At 39.9% G+C, this 14,147-nt stretch overlaps 1 protein-coding gene across 3 annotated transcripts in view; it reads left to right on the top strand.

The window, feature by feature from the left end:
- Positions 1-9,988, top strand: part of Cfap20dc (CFAP20 domain containing) — a 197,492-nt gene extending 187,504 nt beyond the window's left edge. For all 3 annotated transcript variants that reach the window (XM_048356061.1, XM_048356059.1, XM_048356058.1), the window contains one exon: positions 9,378-9,988. In XM_048356061.1, the coding sequence (XP_048212018.1) occupies positions 9,378-9,490 (113 nt within the window). In that variant the 3' untranslated portion in view covers positions 9,491-9,988. The remainder of the gene's footprint in view (positions 1-9,377) is intronic.
- Positions 9,989-14,147: the final 4,159 nt, after the last annotated feature.

Here is a 14,147-nt window from a genome sequence, read left to right as displayed (position 1 = left end):
CTAAAGGAGGAGTTAAGATCTAAGGATTCTGCCTTGGGCTTCTGATGAACCAGTTGCAAACACTAGTGTCCTCAGTTTGCTCAAAGAGTTAGGTGACTTGCCCAAGGTCAAATGTCCAGTCAGTGTTCAAATAAGAATGGGACATTTCACTGGTTTGTGAGCATGATTTGTATGGGCTAATTCAAAGGGAAAGCAGATCACCCACTTTCAGTTTTAGGATAAAGATAATAGCTACACTGGGCATGGTGGCACACATCTACAATTCCAGCCTTCAGGAGGATAAGACAAGAAGATTGTAAGTTCCGGGCTTACATACTGAGACCCTGTCTCAAAATAAAACAAAGCTAACATTAATTCTCCCTCCCTGTGTTCTGTCTGGGCCCACATGTGCAGGTCAGTTCTTACCACAGACTACAAGCAATGAGTACTATTATTAACTTCCACATAATTCACTTAGATTGGTGAAGAGATTCATTCAGTGAACCATCTTATCTCTATCACAGATAGAGACCAAAAATGCATTGGTGCAAGCTGGAAGTGGGACTTCATTTTAACAGCAGAGAAAGATGGCCTGACCAATGCAAAATTCTAGAAAACTTTCTCAGGCCATACAAAAGAAAGTGCATGAGTTACATCTGGCCCTTGAGCCAGAGGTTCTAGCCCTACTTTATACAATCAGAGTTTGTGTCCTAGCCAATTTCTGCTTAGGCAGAGTGTCTCAAGTGTAAATGCCACTTTTAAGTGAGCAGAGCAGCCGGCAGGAACGTTGTCGCACTCTGATCCCTGCTACCCAACTGGATGGAGAAACTGCCAGCTCTTCACAGTTCCTCCTGGGCTGTAATACACTTGCTGAATATCAATTACTGCAAGCCAAGGGTGCCCTTAACACTTACTAAAAATGTGTTTTCCTGGAGCTTGTGCGAAATGTAAAAATGGGAAGTGAAGATTTCAGAACTTACTCAAGGAAACTACCAAGCTGACCTTTTGAAAATGAACCATACTTTGCTCAAAGAATAGTTGTCAATTTGTTTTTGACATTTGTTCCTTTACCGATATGACCCTTAAATTATTCATACCTACCAGCTCCGAAATAGAATAATAATGACCTCTCTCTTCAGCCTGTAGACCTCTCTTGTGGTTCACATAGATTTTGAGTAAGAAAGACAATCCAAAGCAGTTTTGGAGGAGCACGAGTCTCATAAAATAATATTCTAGTACAGTCTTTATGACAGTGCCACACAGGATATTCCTTTATGAACAGCAATCAGTTTCACAGAATATATAAGCAGGCAGTGATTGCTTCTTTTTTTAGGTGTAATAGTCAAATTACTAATAAAGAATTTACAGAAGTCTCATGAGTCCTCATAGCAAGCTCAAGAAAGGGGTGTCTGGCAGTTGTTCTCTCCAATAGAAGGGTCTTTTCATGGTCATTCTATTTACAGTTACATAATTTCCTGGCATTTGCCTAAAACTGTCTAAAAATAAGCCAGGCACTGGTGGCTTACACCTGTAATTCTAGCTACTCAGGAGGCTGAGATCTGTGTATCAAGGTTCAAAGCCAGCCCAGGCAGGAAAATCTTTGAGACTTTTACCTCCCAACTAACAACTAAAAAATCAGGAAAGGGAACCCGTGGCTTAATTGGTAGAGTGCTATCCTTGAACAAAAAAAAAGCTCAAGGACAGCACTCAGGCCCTGAGTTCAAGCCCCACAGACTGACAAAAAAAAAAGTCCAAAAGTCTTGCTTCATTAAGCATCTTTGGTCCTAAAGTCCAACATGGTAGCATAGCAAAACCCCTTAATATTTGAAGAGTTGAATGGGTTTTGGGCCCATGGAAGACTTGAGGATGATTTGAGCTATTGTTTTGATCATCTTTGTACCTCAAAGATTTATTGAAGTTGCAAAGCAAATCCAGGTGTGGTGGTATACACCTGTAATGCCCGCACTCAGAAATCAGAGGCAAAAAGATTGCAAGTTCAAGCCCAGCCTAGGTTATATAGCAAGACTGTCTCAAAAAAAAAAAAGAGGGCTGGGACTATGGCCTAATGGCAGAGTGCTTGCCTCATAGACAGGAAGCCCTGGATTCGATTCCTCAGCACTACATATGTAAAAAAAAAAAAAAAAAAAGCCAGAAGTAGCACTGTGGCTCAAAAGGTAGAGTGCTAGCCTTGAGCAAAAAGAAGCCAGTGACAATACTTAGGCCCTGAGTTCAAGCCCCAGGACTGGCAAAAAGAAATGCAAAGAAGATGACCAATTCTTATAAGATCAATATTGTGATGTCAAACTAATAATAAAAGCTAACAATGATGAATGATGAGGCACTGCTGTATGCCTGTCATTGTATGGAGTTTTCTGTGCTTTACCCCGTGACAGTTTCTTCCAACACTGCCTAGCATGAGCATGAGGTAATGTATTTTCCCCACATTACCAGCTTGAGTCACAGACCCACAGAGTGTGAAGAAGGATCCTTCCATAGGGCTACCTGAAAGAGAGTTGACACCCCTTCATCCAACACTGCAACATGATCAGAGAATTCCCACTCAGATTAATAAGAACCATGTGACTGCAATGTTCACTGTGATTCTAATAAGCTTTCTGATTAACACGGACTCTGCTAAGCACTTTATGTAGACCCCTGGCATTCCCACTTAGACTCTTAGTTTATAAAGTGGTTCATAATCTTTAGGCCATTGTTGAATGCAGTGAGTCTTCCGTCTTCCTTCCCCTGAAGGCATCTAGTTACCTTTTGTTCTCTTTTTACATTCAGGAGAAAGAGATACTATAGCTATTCTGACTCCATAGGTCTCTTCTCTACAGAGAAAGTGATGGGAGAGGAGGAAATCAACAAAGCTGCCCTTAAGTAGAAAGGACTTCATTTCAGGGACACTAGAAATGACCTCTCCCAGAGAAATGCAAACCAGCACATTGCTTGTGCCTGAGGCTCTCTCTTCCCCATTCTAAACCCATCCTACCCCCACCTCCAGGAACCACAGACAATCCAAAAAAGGTCCTGGCCCAGAACATGGGCCCAGCGTTCCTTGATAGACTTGAGATGCATTTTCATTTTCTCAATGTTGGCACCTTGCACCAAATCGGACTGTTCGCCCCTGTAAGTCTTCTGAGCCCCGTAGCTTGGCTAGGAACCTTCCTTCACAGGTGACAAAATGAGATCAGAGCTGCAAACCACACACTGTCAGTACCACATTGGAATCACTGCACGTTTGAAAGTATAGACTACCTGGAGGGAGTGAAATTGCAAGAACCCCTAATTAACCACCCAAACCCTCGACATGACCCTTAAAATGACATCTTCCAAATGAAATATAGCCTCTAGTTTTTGCACAAGGTTCTTATTTCCCAATGGCCCCCAAACTGTAATCACAGACATGTTATTTGCCTTCCAGAAACAATATAGCTTTCCACTAGAAGAAAGTATCTTTTCTTCAGTTCTAGTTTGGGTTTTTTTTTCCCCTGGTTTGTAATTTTTCTCCTATCTGAAGACGTGCATTTACTGAGGTCCAAAATTCAGCATTTCGTGGTGGACCTTCCAGATTTAAGTGCAAGTTCATTTTGCCCTCTGATTAGGGATTCTGGGGCCTGATTTTCAAGCATCTAGTCCTCAGCTGAATCTTATATGTCCTCTTTATCGATCTTCAGGCTGAGGGCTCTGCACAGTGATCCCTCACCAGTGAATTGTTTAAACAATAGTGGATTAGTATGCATATAAAAATACAGTCAATCGGTTCTCAAAATCTATATGAGAGAGAAAATGCATTAACTTTAGGAAAAAAAAGTCCTAGATGGCAGCATCAGAAAATTGAAAATCAAGTACAGTTGTCTTGATTCAGAGATTTTTTTTTAAACTCTGATAAACTGGTGCTACATGGCTTCTTTTCAAACTTGAAGATTTAGCTTTGCACATATCAGGTTTTTTTTAATTATCCACAGTTAAAATGCAATAAATACAGATAATTAAACATTTCAATTAATTGGCTCTCAAAGGTGAACCAGAGAGGTAATTTACTCAAGCTGATATGAAGGGAGGAACAGGCAGTATTGCTCCATTTGGTCTGGCTCTGTTGGATTTTCTTCTTTATTGCTGTTAACCAATTTCAAAGGGGATGAGGCTGAAAGTTTGTAAATGGATTAGCATCTGAAAGGTAATTTTATTTCACCAGGAATGGCTTTTTGATGTGGAGAAGAGTAAAAATGCAATTTGGACCCCCGTACAGATGCTCTTAGCCTGGTAGCCGAAAATGATTTTATTTGTTAATTTGTCCTCTTAGAGCTTCTGTAGCCAGTCTTTAAAAAGAGCAATTTAGCATTTTGAGCAAAAACAAATTCTGCACTATCCAAGAATATAATTGAAAATTACCCCATACCCATGCAGGATAATTGCCTTTCAAAACATATCCAATGCTTGACATCATAGTGGTAATTGCTTAATGATATTATAATTTCATTATGTAGGGACTGCACTGGCAAAATGATGTAAGTTGGAGCCTTTGAAAATTAAGTTACAATGAAAACAAAACCTTTTATGTATGTTTAAAGTACTTATCTCAATGTAAAATTATATACAATCTCACCCAATTTTTGTACAAATGTCATTGCTGGTAGTTTTTAAATCCATCCATTTAAAGTTTTGGTTCCAACACCCAGAGAACCTATCTTAGTCCTGTGGTTACAGTATATGAAGTTCGGGCTCTGTAGTGATATGCACTGGAACAGATGCATTTATACAGCAGTCACTGTTCCAGTTTGTATGCATTGTGTAGCAGAACCGCTACTAATGAGTTGGATTTACCTTGACCCCTTTGCAAAGTTGGGTGATAATGACCCAGGGCCTATTAGAATGGTTATTTTTATCTTGAAAGATTTCTGACTGGTTGGAAAATGCAGCAGGTTTTCTCATTTACTAGCACCAGCTTAAATTTTATGTGTATTTTTGCAAAAGCACTGAATATGCAAAACAAGTATATAGTGCTATTTCTTATGTGCTAGAGGTTAGTTTGTCCAAATGTTGATGGAATAAAGACAGGAAATCCAATAGCAGATCCCTGAGAGAAAATGACTTGCAATCATTTACCAGCGATTTAAACAATGATTCTACCTGATGTAAAAAATTAGTCATACTTCTTGAAGAATATATCACATTGGTCTAAGGATATATGTGTGGGTGTATATGTATACACACACACACACATCCGTCTAAGGACTGTATTGTAAGAGGAATTCATAGGCTGGTGGAGTAGGTCAAGTGATAGAGCACTTGCTTAGCAAGTGTGAGACTCTTAAGTTCAAACCCCAGTACCATTTTTTTAAAAACCCACTGCCAGACTCAGGAGGCTGAGATTTGAGGATATCATCCAGGTAAGAATGTCTGTGAGACTTTTATCACCAATTAACCACTAAAAGGCTCAAGTGATAAAATGCCACCCTTAAATAAAAAATAAAAAAACTGAAGGGCAGTGCCCAGTACTAGCACAGACACACACACACACACACACACACACACACACACAGTCATCATAGTATTCTACATAAAAGTAGCTGGGGGCTTTTGAGTTCATTCAAATCCACTTCTACTTTTTTTTTTCTTTTGGTAGTAAAACAAAATAAATCAAACAAATAATCAGGAAAAGGGAATCATTTGTAAATGAATATACTACTCTATAGCTATCTTGGATAGCCTACACTTTCCATGATGATTATTGTAATTGTTTTCCTGGGTGCTAACAGTGTGATGAAGATTACCTTACTTAACCCCATTTAGATCTATGACAGCTGCTATTAATCACCTGACTTACATACAGGAAACAGAAGCTCCGAGCAGTGAATTCCCACAGTGTCCAACAGCATCGATGTGGCAAACGTGGGATTTGGACCCCACCCTGGACTTTGTCTACATTTGTCATGCCACATGCCTGAAAAAAGTCTTTCCCAAATCATACTTGTAGGCAGTACTTCTGGCTGTTTTGAGTTATTACATTACAGCTTATTCTCCATGATTTTATTTGTAGTACTAGCTTTTATAGTAACAGGAACTATCATTTATTGACCCACCTCTGTGCTATGCCTATCTCAAGGTTCAGTTTAAATATCCACAAAACCCTATAAAGCAAGCATTGTTCATAAATAAGGAAATCTAAGTCCACTGAGGCAAATTAACCTGAAGTCGTACAAGCGGCACACAACGGAGCTCCCATTTGTCCCCAGGCATGCCAGAGCCTGGGCCTGCAGTTGCTCTCAGCACCTCTGCAGTGTGGACTCCCCATTTCACCACTTGTTAATCTTTAGTGGCTGCTTTTCTTTTGTGTATGGATAGTTCTCATCCAAAATGGCCATGACTACCTCTGTCACATTGGGAGCACACAGTAGATTTATTGATGAACTGAAGTCTTTCCATTCTCTGAAGCAGTCAAACATTAAAGGATGATGGAGTTAATATTTGAAAGTAAAGAACATGCACGGTCTCCTTTGATGTGCAAAGGGGCCCCAAAGGAGGTCAGTCATCTCTAAGATGGACTGAACATTTGGAAAGCAATTTCCAGCCTCTCCACTTAGAGGAAGAAGTATAGAAAGCGGGCCTCAGGGACCACTCCTAGAGCAATGAAAGGAAAGAAAGGAAAAACAAACTTTCTTCTCTGACTTCCTGATCTTAATTAGAAACTGTGCCAGGTGCTCGGGTCAGCAACGCGATTAATCCATCGTGATCCTGTCATACTTCAAGGATATAAACCATCATAGCTAAGGGCACAGGAGCTCATCAAATGCACGGAGAGATCACTGGGATCTGGCTCCTTGTCCTGTGCAGGTTTGTCTACAAAATTATGTCAGTGGTTGTCCCCGTCCCGGCTTCACAGTCTGTACAGAATATATCCTGTTTGCTGGTCAGTTCTACTTCTTGGGAGACTCTTCCTAACTTCTCATACGTTACCCATTGTACTTGAAGGAAGAAGGGCTGCTGTCACTTTTCCCAGGCTTTCTCTTCTATGGAGTTAAAAATATTAGCCCAGTTTATTTTGGCTTAATGAGCTCTTTGCCTCTGCTCATTCGTGTGGACTAGGTCATGCTGACCAGTCGTTTCTGATACAAGGAAAATTAAATTTCCTTTGTTTCCAAATCTGATATTTGACTATGTAGGGCACTTTTTTCTACTCTTTGCTATGTTTAAGATCTTTTAATGTAATAGCTCCCAATTAAATGTGTTATACCACTCCCTTCACAAAACCATCAGGCATGGTGTCAAAAGATAATTTGAGGTGCATTAAGATTTTAAAGAGCTTATTGGAGCACACAACTCATGAATCACTTATCGCCAGACCACCGTGATGGGGCGCCACTAAAAGGGGGACCGAGAGGAAACTTTTATGAGACATGTTTGACAGCTAGGCCAAGAGATATATGTGATTGGTTAAAGTGGCAGTCCCTAAGCTAGAGCTTAGCTTGACAGCTTCTTATTGAGCTGTTTTGTTTCACTGTTCATGTTGAGATAGTCTTCTGCTTGCTTATTATGTACGAACCCAAAGCACCCCAGCCAGCTCAGATTAATGCTTCTTAATTCATTTTTTTATATATAACATTACAAAAGACACTGAAACCTGAGTTTGTCGCCTAACACTGCATTGAATTCACCAGGCAACTTTGTATGAGCCGTCTCATCTTGCGATTAGATCCCTCATCTGTAAGAGAGGGACAGTAACACCTGCCTCTTCCGCAGGCCCCTCAGTGCCCAGCGAGCTCGTGTGTGAGCAGTGCTGAGCCATCAAGGTTCTGCCAGTAAAATAACAGCAAGCAAGGCACCTGTTTTAAACTCCACCTCCCAGGAAATGTGACTCCCCTGATTACACATTGCCCCACTTCAGTACACACCCCTTGAGTACAAGATCTGTGTCTTAAAATCACTATATCCCCAACACCTAGCTCAATGCCTGGCTCCTGGAAAGATCACGTTGAATATGTTCCAATCATTGCAAGAAGGATGGCTATAGTTTGGTTTCAAATCCTCACTATCTGGTCACATTCTTGAACCTATTTCTAGTCTGTCAATGTCCTAATGATGACCAAGCACCAGGTAAAATGGAATCCAGTCACTGTCACCTTCCATTACTCAGAGCAGGGAAGTTTAAGATCATTCATGGGTTTTTGGTTTTTGAGCACGGTCTTGTCATAATCCAAACTAATCTCAAACCTAGGATTCTGCTTCAGCTTCCTGAGTACTGGAATGAAAGTCCTATGCCCTGCCTGCTTAGAACAGAGACTTTCATCCACACTTTTCATAAACAGTTTTGCTGAGCCTACATTACTTGAAGTGCCTTGTTTTATGCCTACTACCCAAGCCCTTGGGAACTGGTCCTTGGACTCAAGATATAGACTTCCTTTAGGAGGGAGTGTTTTGCTAATTGCCCCTTTTACCTTTCCTCTACTGTTCTTCTCTCTGGCTTAGAGGTCAGGATCTCAGCCCCTGAATTCCTACTACATAGACTTTCTGAAGAATTCACTTCCAAATACCGAGGTACATAATCCTAGGAACATCAGGTAGCTCAGGAAGCACCTTGGTTGGGTTTTTTTGGTTGTTTTTTAAAAAAAGGTTTCTTTTTGTAGAGTTAGGGATGAGACTTAAGGCCTTGTTAAGAGATTGTTTTCCCACTGAGCTATATTGCCAATCCTCAAACATTGCTTTGAATTTCATGTCATTTACTGAAACTGTTCATTACTTAGGTAGTGAGTATTCTCATCATCCAATCTGCCTAAATCACCATCTCAAGAAAAACCAGACCATGTTTATGTTCCCAGCAAACACAGACCATCCCTACCACTGAAACTATAGATGGCATGACATGCAGTTTTCCAAATGTGTTCTCGCCTTTACATATCATATATCTGTCTATGACATGATCTTTATTTGTATTTGTTTGGCAGCCTTTGGGGGATGCGGGAATGAAGACTAGTTTTCCATTTTGTCATTGAATCTGTGCTTTATTGAATTACCTATAGCTCTGGACCATGTGCACGTTTAGAACTGATAATTAATTTTGAATCCTTCTCATTTCCCTAATCCTAATGAACATAACTGTTAAGTCTTTTGGCCCTGTGCCTGCCTTCTTTCATACGCTTTTATGAAAGCAAAAAAAAAAAAAAAAGTCCCCATTGTTGTCCTGATTGTGAAGCAAGCTAGCCCTTTGGGTCACTGTCACTTCTTCTGGATCTTCCCCTGCCCTTATGGTGTGTCACCATCTCCACAACATTCCTCCTTCTCAGCTCAGAGCTCCCACAGGGGAGAGAGCAATCCCTCCTGTTGCCTTTCTTCATGTGGCATTTAGGAACCCAGGCCAGGTCTGCAGCTAATGTGTCTGTGGTTCCCCCTCCCCACAGGTGAAGAAGATCTGAGTGTGGAAGAGGACGAGGAAGTGTTGACTCTGTTGTACGACCCTTGTCTAAACTGTTACTTTGACCCCCAAACTGGGAAATACTACGAGTTGGTATGATCTCGCCCTCCAGGGCCAAGAGTAGCCACTCGGTCAGTACAGAACAGCGGCTAGAAATTTGTTGAAGAGGAACCACAGCTTGTGTTTTGGCTAGGTTTTGGCCCAAGGAATCAAAATTCATGAAGAGAAGTGAAGTTGTTTAGTAAATAATGTTCAATGTTAAGAATACCTGCATTCTTTCTGTAGATGTGTATGATTTTTGAAATTGTGAAGGAACACAGAGACAAGATTTTAGGACTTTTAGGACATTGAATCGGTTCTTATTTTGTTTATTCTCATCTTACAAGTTTTATTTCAATTTTTTATATAAACAAATTAAGAGTTACTCATTCAAATTTTTTTGCAGTGTTAATCAAATGATGGCTTGATATACTACAGAAAAATGTATTCTTGTTTAAAAGATGTCTGGTACTATTAGTTTTATGACGTATTTATATTAAAAATAAAGTATGATAGTCAAAAGATCACCTTTTAAACTGCCTCTTTCTATTTACCCACAGTCTTTTCCAGACTATTCCTTACTGATAGACACTTAGAAAACAAACCCATCATACTTTTGGATCGCATTTTATTGGCACTGACCCCATTGTTTCCATTTCATTTTAGTTCAGAGTGTGCAAAGATCACAGCATTGTTAATCACTTGCGCTACTTCTGCATTGAACTTTTTTCTCCTTTTTAATCATTTACCAATTATCTTGGAGTTCTAATAATCCAGCTCTGTGAATCCAGATTTGACAAGAACTCACCATTTGAACACCCTGCATACTTTACCGCTCCTGTGACTTGGGCCTATATAAACCTGGAAGGCTTTCTTTTGTCTTTACAGTTATATCAGTGCAAGTCTGTTGGCTGCATCACAAGGCATAAGTCCTGTGTTTCCTACATTCGTGGAGACAGCCTTGAATTGTGTGCCAAGTCATTAATATTGAGCTCGAGGAAGTGCTTATTGTATTAGTAGGCATATTTTGTTATTTAATAAAGATTTTTAATAAAGAAAAGTACCATAGGAAATGAAAAATTATTCGTGTACAGTTGAATTTGATGGTAGTACTATAATTTCATTTAATGTTGCCTGATAGAGGAAATAATAGCTTTTACTTTCATGAGTAGATTTGGGCTCCTGTTCAAAGGATCATACATTATGTAGAGCCATGTTTATATTTGATAAGCTTTTAATCCTATTCTTCTCAAAATATACCTTGGTTATGAATTTCTTTCCAAGATCTTCATACTTACAAAATGAAAATCCACAAAGGAAGCTTCACAATGCATGCAGAATGCTAAGTGTTGGGTTTTCTTGATGATGACCTTGAAGGCTAGAGTCAGATAGGAAGGCCTTGTTCTGCTTTAAACAGTCTCAGGACCATCCCCTTAAATAGAGAAGCCAGCTAAATCTGTGTTAGTTAAGACTCATTAATATCAAAAATACCTTGAGCTGTTTTGTGCAAAAAACTTAAGGGTACACAGTGGACCCCAGTGCAGATTGCTACCAGGCCTATAGATGGATTTGAGCTAGGACCCCAGTGATGATAACAAATTCTATTTAGATTCTTGAGTTGTAAGCACAGACATCCTTCATCCCAGAATTGAAAGAGCCAGAACAACAAGGCCCCGGATGCCCCAGGAATCAGGGCAGCACCAGGGATCCCTGGAGCAGCAGCTCATAGTTTCTCACGATGATCGATGGTCACCAATTCCTGTGCCACATTTTTCTGCCTCAAATGCAAGAACTTAGTAGGCCAACTTCTCTTGTATCCCCAGGACTGTACAGAATGGTGAGAGAGCCCCTGAAGTAGAAAATGGTGCTGCTGACAATGTTCAGCCAGATGCTAGACAAGCAAAAACTGTCTACCCTGGGAGGCTAGAAGTGTTTTCTGCTCCACATCTCTGAGTGATCTTGCTGTCTTCTCTCTGCCTCTCTCTCTCGTTCCTTATAACTTTGTCAGCTACTTGGGCCTCCTGCCAGAACACTCAACTACTCCACAGCCCATATATCCAACCACTTAGAAATATTAATACTCAGGTTAATATTAACACACCCACCTAACACACATGTGGTGCCCTTTCAACAGACTTCCGTCTGCTGCATAGCTCCTGACTGGGTGAACACTCTTGGCTGGGGAGGGAGGAGTCATACCAACTCAATTTCAATTCAGAAGTACTGGAGTTGGGGTTGCAATTAGCCTAGTTTGATCTAATAGCCACCAGGACCCTCTCTGTGAGCAAGGAAAGAAGGGAGACAAAAAGTTCCTCGTGAACTGAGTAGACATTCCAGAGGTACTTTTTACATAAAAGTTAGCCACTTTCTACATTTTGTTTGCAGTTTGAAACAGGTACCTTTATTTCTTTTTTTTTCCTGTAAGAATAACAATTTTTTCTTATTTATTGTCAAGGTGATGTACAGAGGGGTTACAGTTTCATACATTAGGCCTTGGGTACATTTCCTGTACTTTTTGTTACCTCCTCCCTCATTCCCCCCTTTCCCCTCTCCCCTCATGAGTTGTTCAGTCGGTTTACACCAAATGGCTTTGCAAGTATTGCTTTGGGAGCCATTTGTCTTTTTATCCTTTGTCTGTCAATTTTTATAATCCCTTTCACTTCCCTAGTTCTAATACCAGTATATACAGTATCCAGTGTACTCAGATAAGATACAGTGATAGTGCGAGTACAACCCCAGGAAGGGGATACAAGAGGATCATCAACAATAGAAGCTATGGTTTCACATGGCATGTTGACAGTAATTACAACAGTGATATAACAGTCATTTCCATAACATGGAGCTCATTTCACTTAGCATCATCTTATGCATTCATAGGGGCATAGCTATTAGGCTCTTGTGATCCTCTGCTGTGACTAGCCTAAACCTATGCTAGTTATTTCTGCTGAGCAGTTTTCTACAGAAAGGAATAGATGTACTTTATATTGCCACCTCTTGAGGAGGTAGGGGCGGTTGATGCCAGTTCTTCGGCTGGAACTTAAAGCCTGGGTGCTGTCCCTGAGCTTTTGTACTCAAAACTAATGCTTCTACCACTGAGGTTTTGTGGTAATTATTTGGAGACCAGAGTCTCACAGACTTTCCTGCCCTGGCTGCCTTTGAACTGTGATGCTCAGCCCTCAGCCCTCCAAGTATTTAGGACTATAGGTGTAAGCCACGGGCACCTGGCTACACTGCCACTTTTAAACCAAAACAGTGCAGCTAGCCTAATTGGAAAGTCATTGACTAGTCTATGTGTAGTCGTTGTTTTTCAACTTTGGCTACATATTATGATCTCTAAGAAAATGACACCTCCATCCTGCCCCCACAGAACTGGTTTTGACAGGTCTTAAGTGCACCCTGGACTTCGAGAATTTTTTAAACCTCCCCTGGCAAATCAAGGTTGAGAATTGCAGTCAAGGTGGAGAACCCTATTTATTATAGGTTGGATCTGACATCATGAGAAGACAGTATTTTTGCTTAAAACTATGTATACCTATGGGAAATAATCTATATTAATAGTTTCTATTTTCAAGACCTTAATTTCTATTTCTAATCAAATGCATAGCATTTATATCTGGAACTGACCACTACAAATGGAAAAATAGATTGGCTCAATATGGAAAAACATTTTAAGACAAGCTGATCGGTTTTCAAACTGACTCAGTTTCTTATTTTGTATACTCAAGATGCCACTTGCAAATGACTTTCGATCATCAGTCTATAAATTATTATTTTTACAGAGCCCAATTAATAGGAACTGTGAAAAGTAATGGTCAGCAATATGTGGTATTAGATCAATGATTTTGTTTCCTTGGGAATTCTAAGTTTTCTCTCTCAACTAATTTTTGTGTCCCATTAAAGGAAAAAGCTAACTTATGCAAAATACATAGACACTTTTGCAAAATACTACATTCTGTTGTATTTCTCCATAGTTTTAGACTGGCTTTATTTAACCACATCTTTTTTGCTTGTTTGTTTTGTTTTGTTTTTGTTGCCAGTCCTGGGGCGTGGACTCAAGGCCTGAACACTGTCCCTGGCTTCTTTTTGCTCAAGGCTAGCAGCACTCTACCTCTTGAGCCACAGCACCACTTCCGGCTTTTTTCTCTATATGTGGTGCTGAGGAATCGAACCCAGGGCTTCATGTATACAAGGCGAGTACTTTACCACTAGGCCATATTCCCAGCTCAACCACATCTTTTTTAACATCTGTTTTAACCACATCTTTTTTTTTTTTTAAGTACAAACTGTGTTTAATAACTAAAAGCAGTGTATAGTCACAGAATGTGAAGTCCCAAGGACAATTAATTAAAAGAACTAATTTTTAAATTGCCCTGTGGTTTTAATTAATGATCTAGTTGCTCCAAGTTTCTGGGACTGTTCTATTTTTAAAGCTTTGGGATGGCAGAAAATATGGCAGCAAAACTTCGTTTATTCTGTGTCACAGCCAATGACTCTTAATCTGTAATCAAAGCTGGGGAAATAATGAAAATTAAGAATTACTAAACCATGTATGGTTGTATAACAGGATTTCTATTTCATACATCATTCATTTTTGCATTCCAGGAAAGCTAGGCAATAAAAAGAATTCTTGTCAAGCAAATCCTATTTTCTCTTTTTCTCCCAGTATAATAGTTGAGATGGAATCATCTAATTGGACCTAGAAAGGACAATCAAGACC

This window comes from Perognathus longimembris, chromosome 10 (genome assembly GCF_023159225.1).
Source record: "Perognathus longimembris pacificus isolate PPM17 chromosome 10, ASM2315922v1, whole genome shotgun sequence".
Lineage (NCBI taxonomy): Eukaryota > Metazoa > Chordata > Mammalia > Rodentia > Heteromyidae > Perognathus > Perognathus longimembris.
This window is presented reverse-complemented; position numbering and strand designations above follow the sequence as displayed.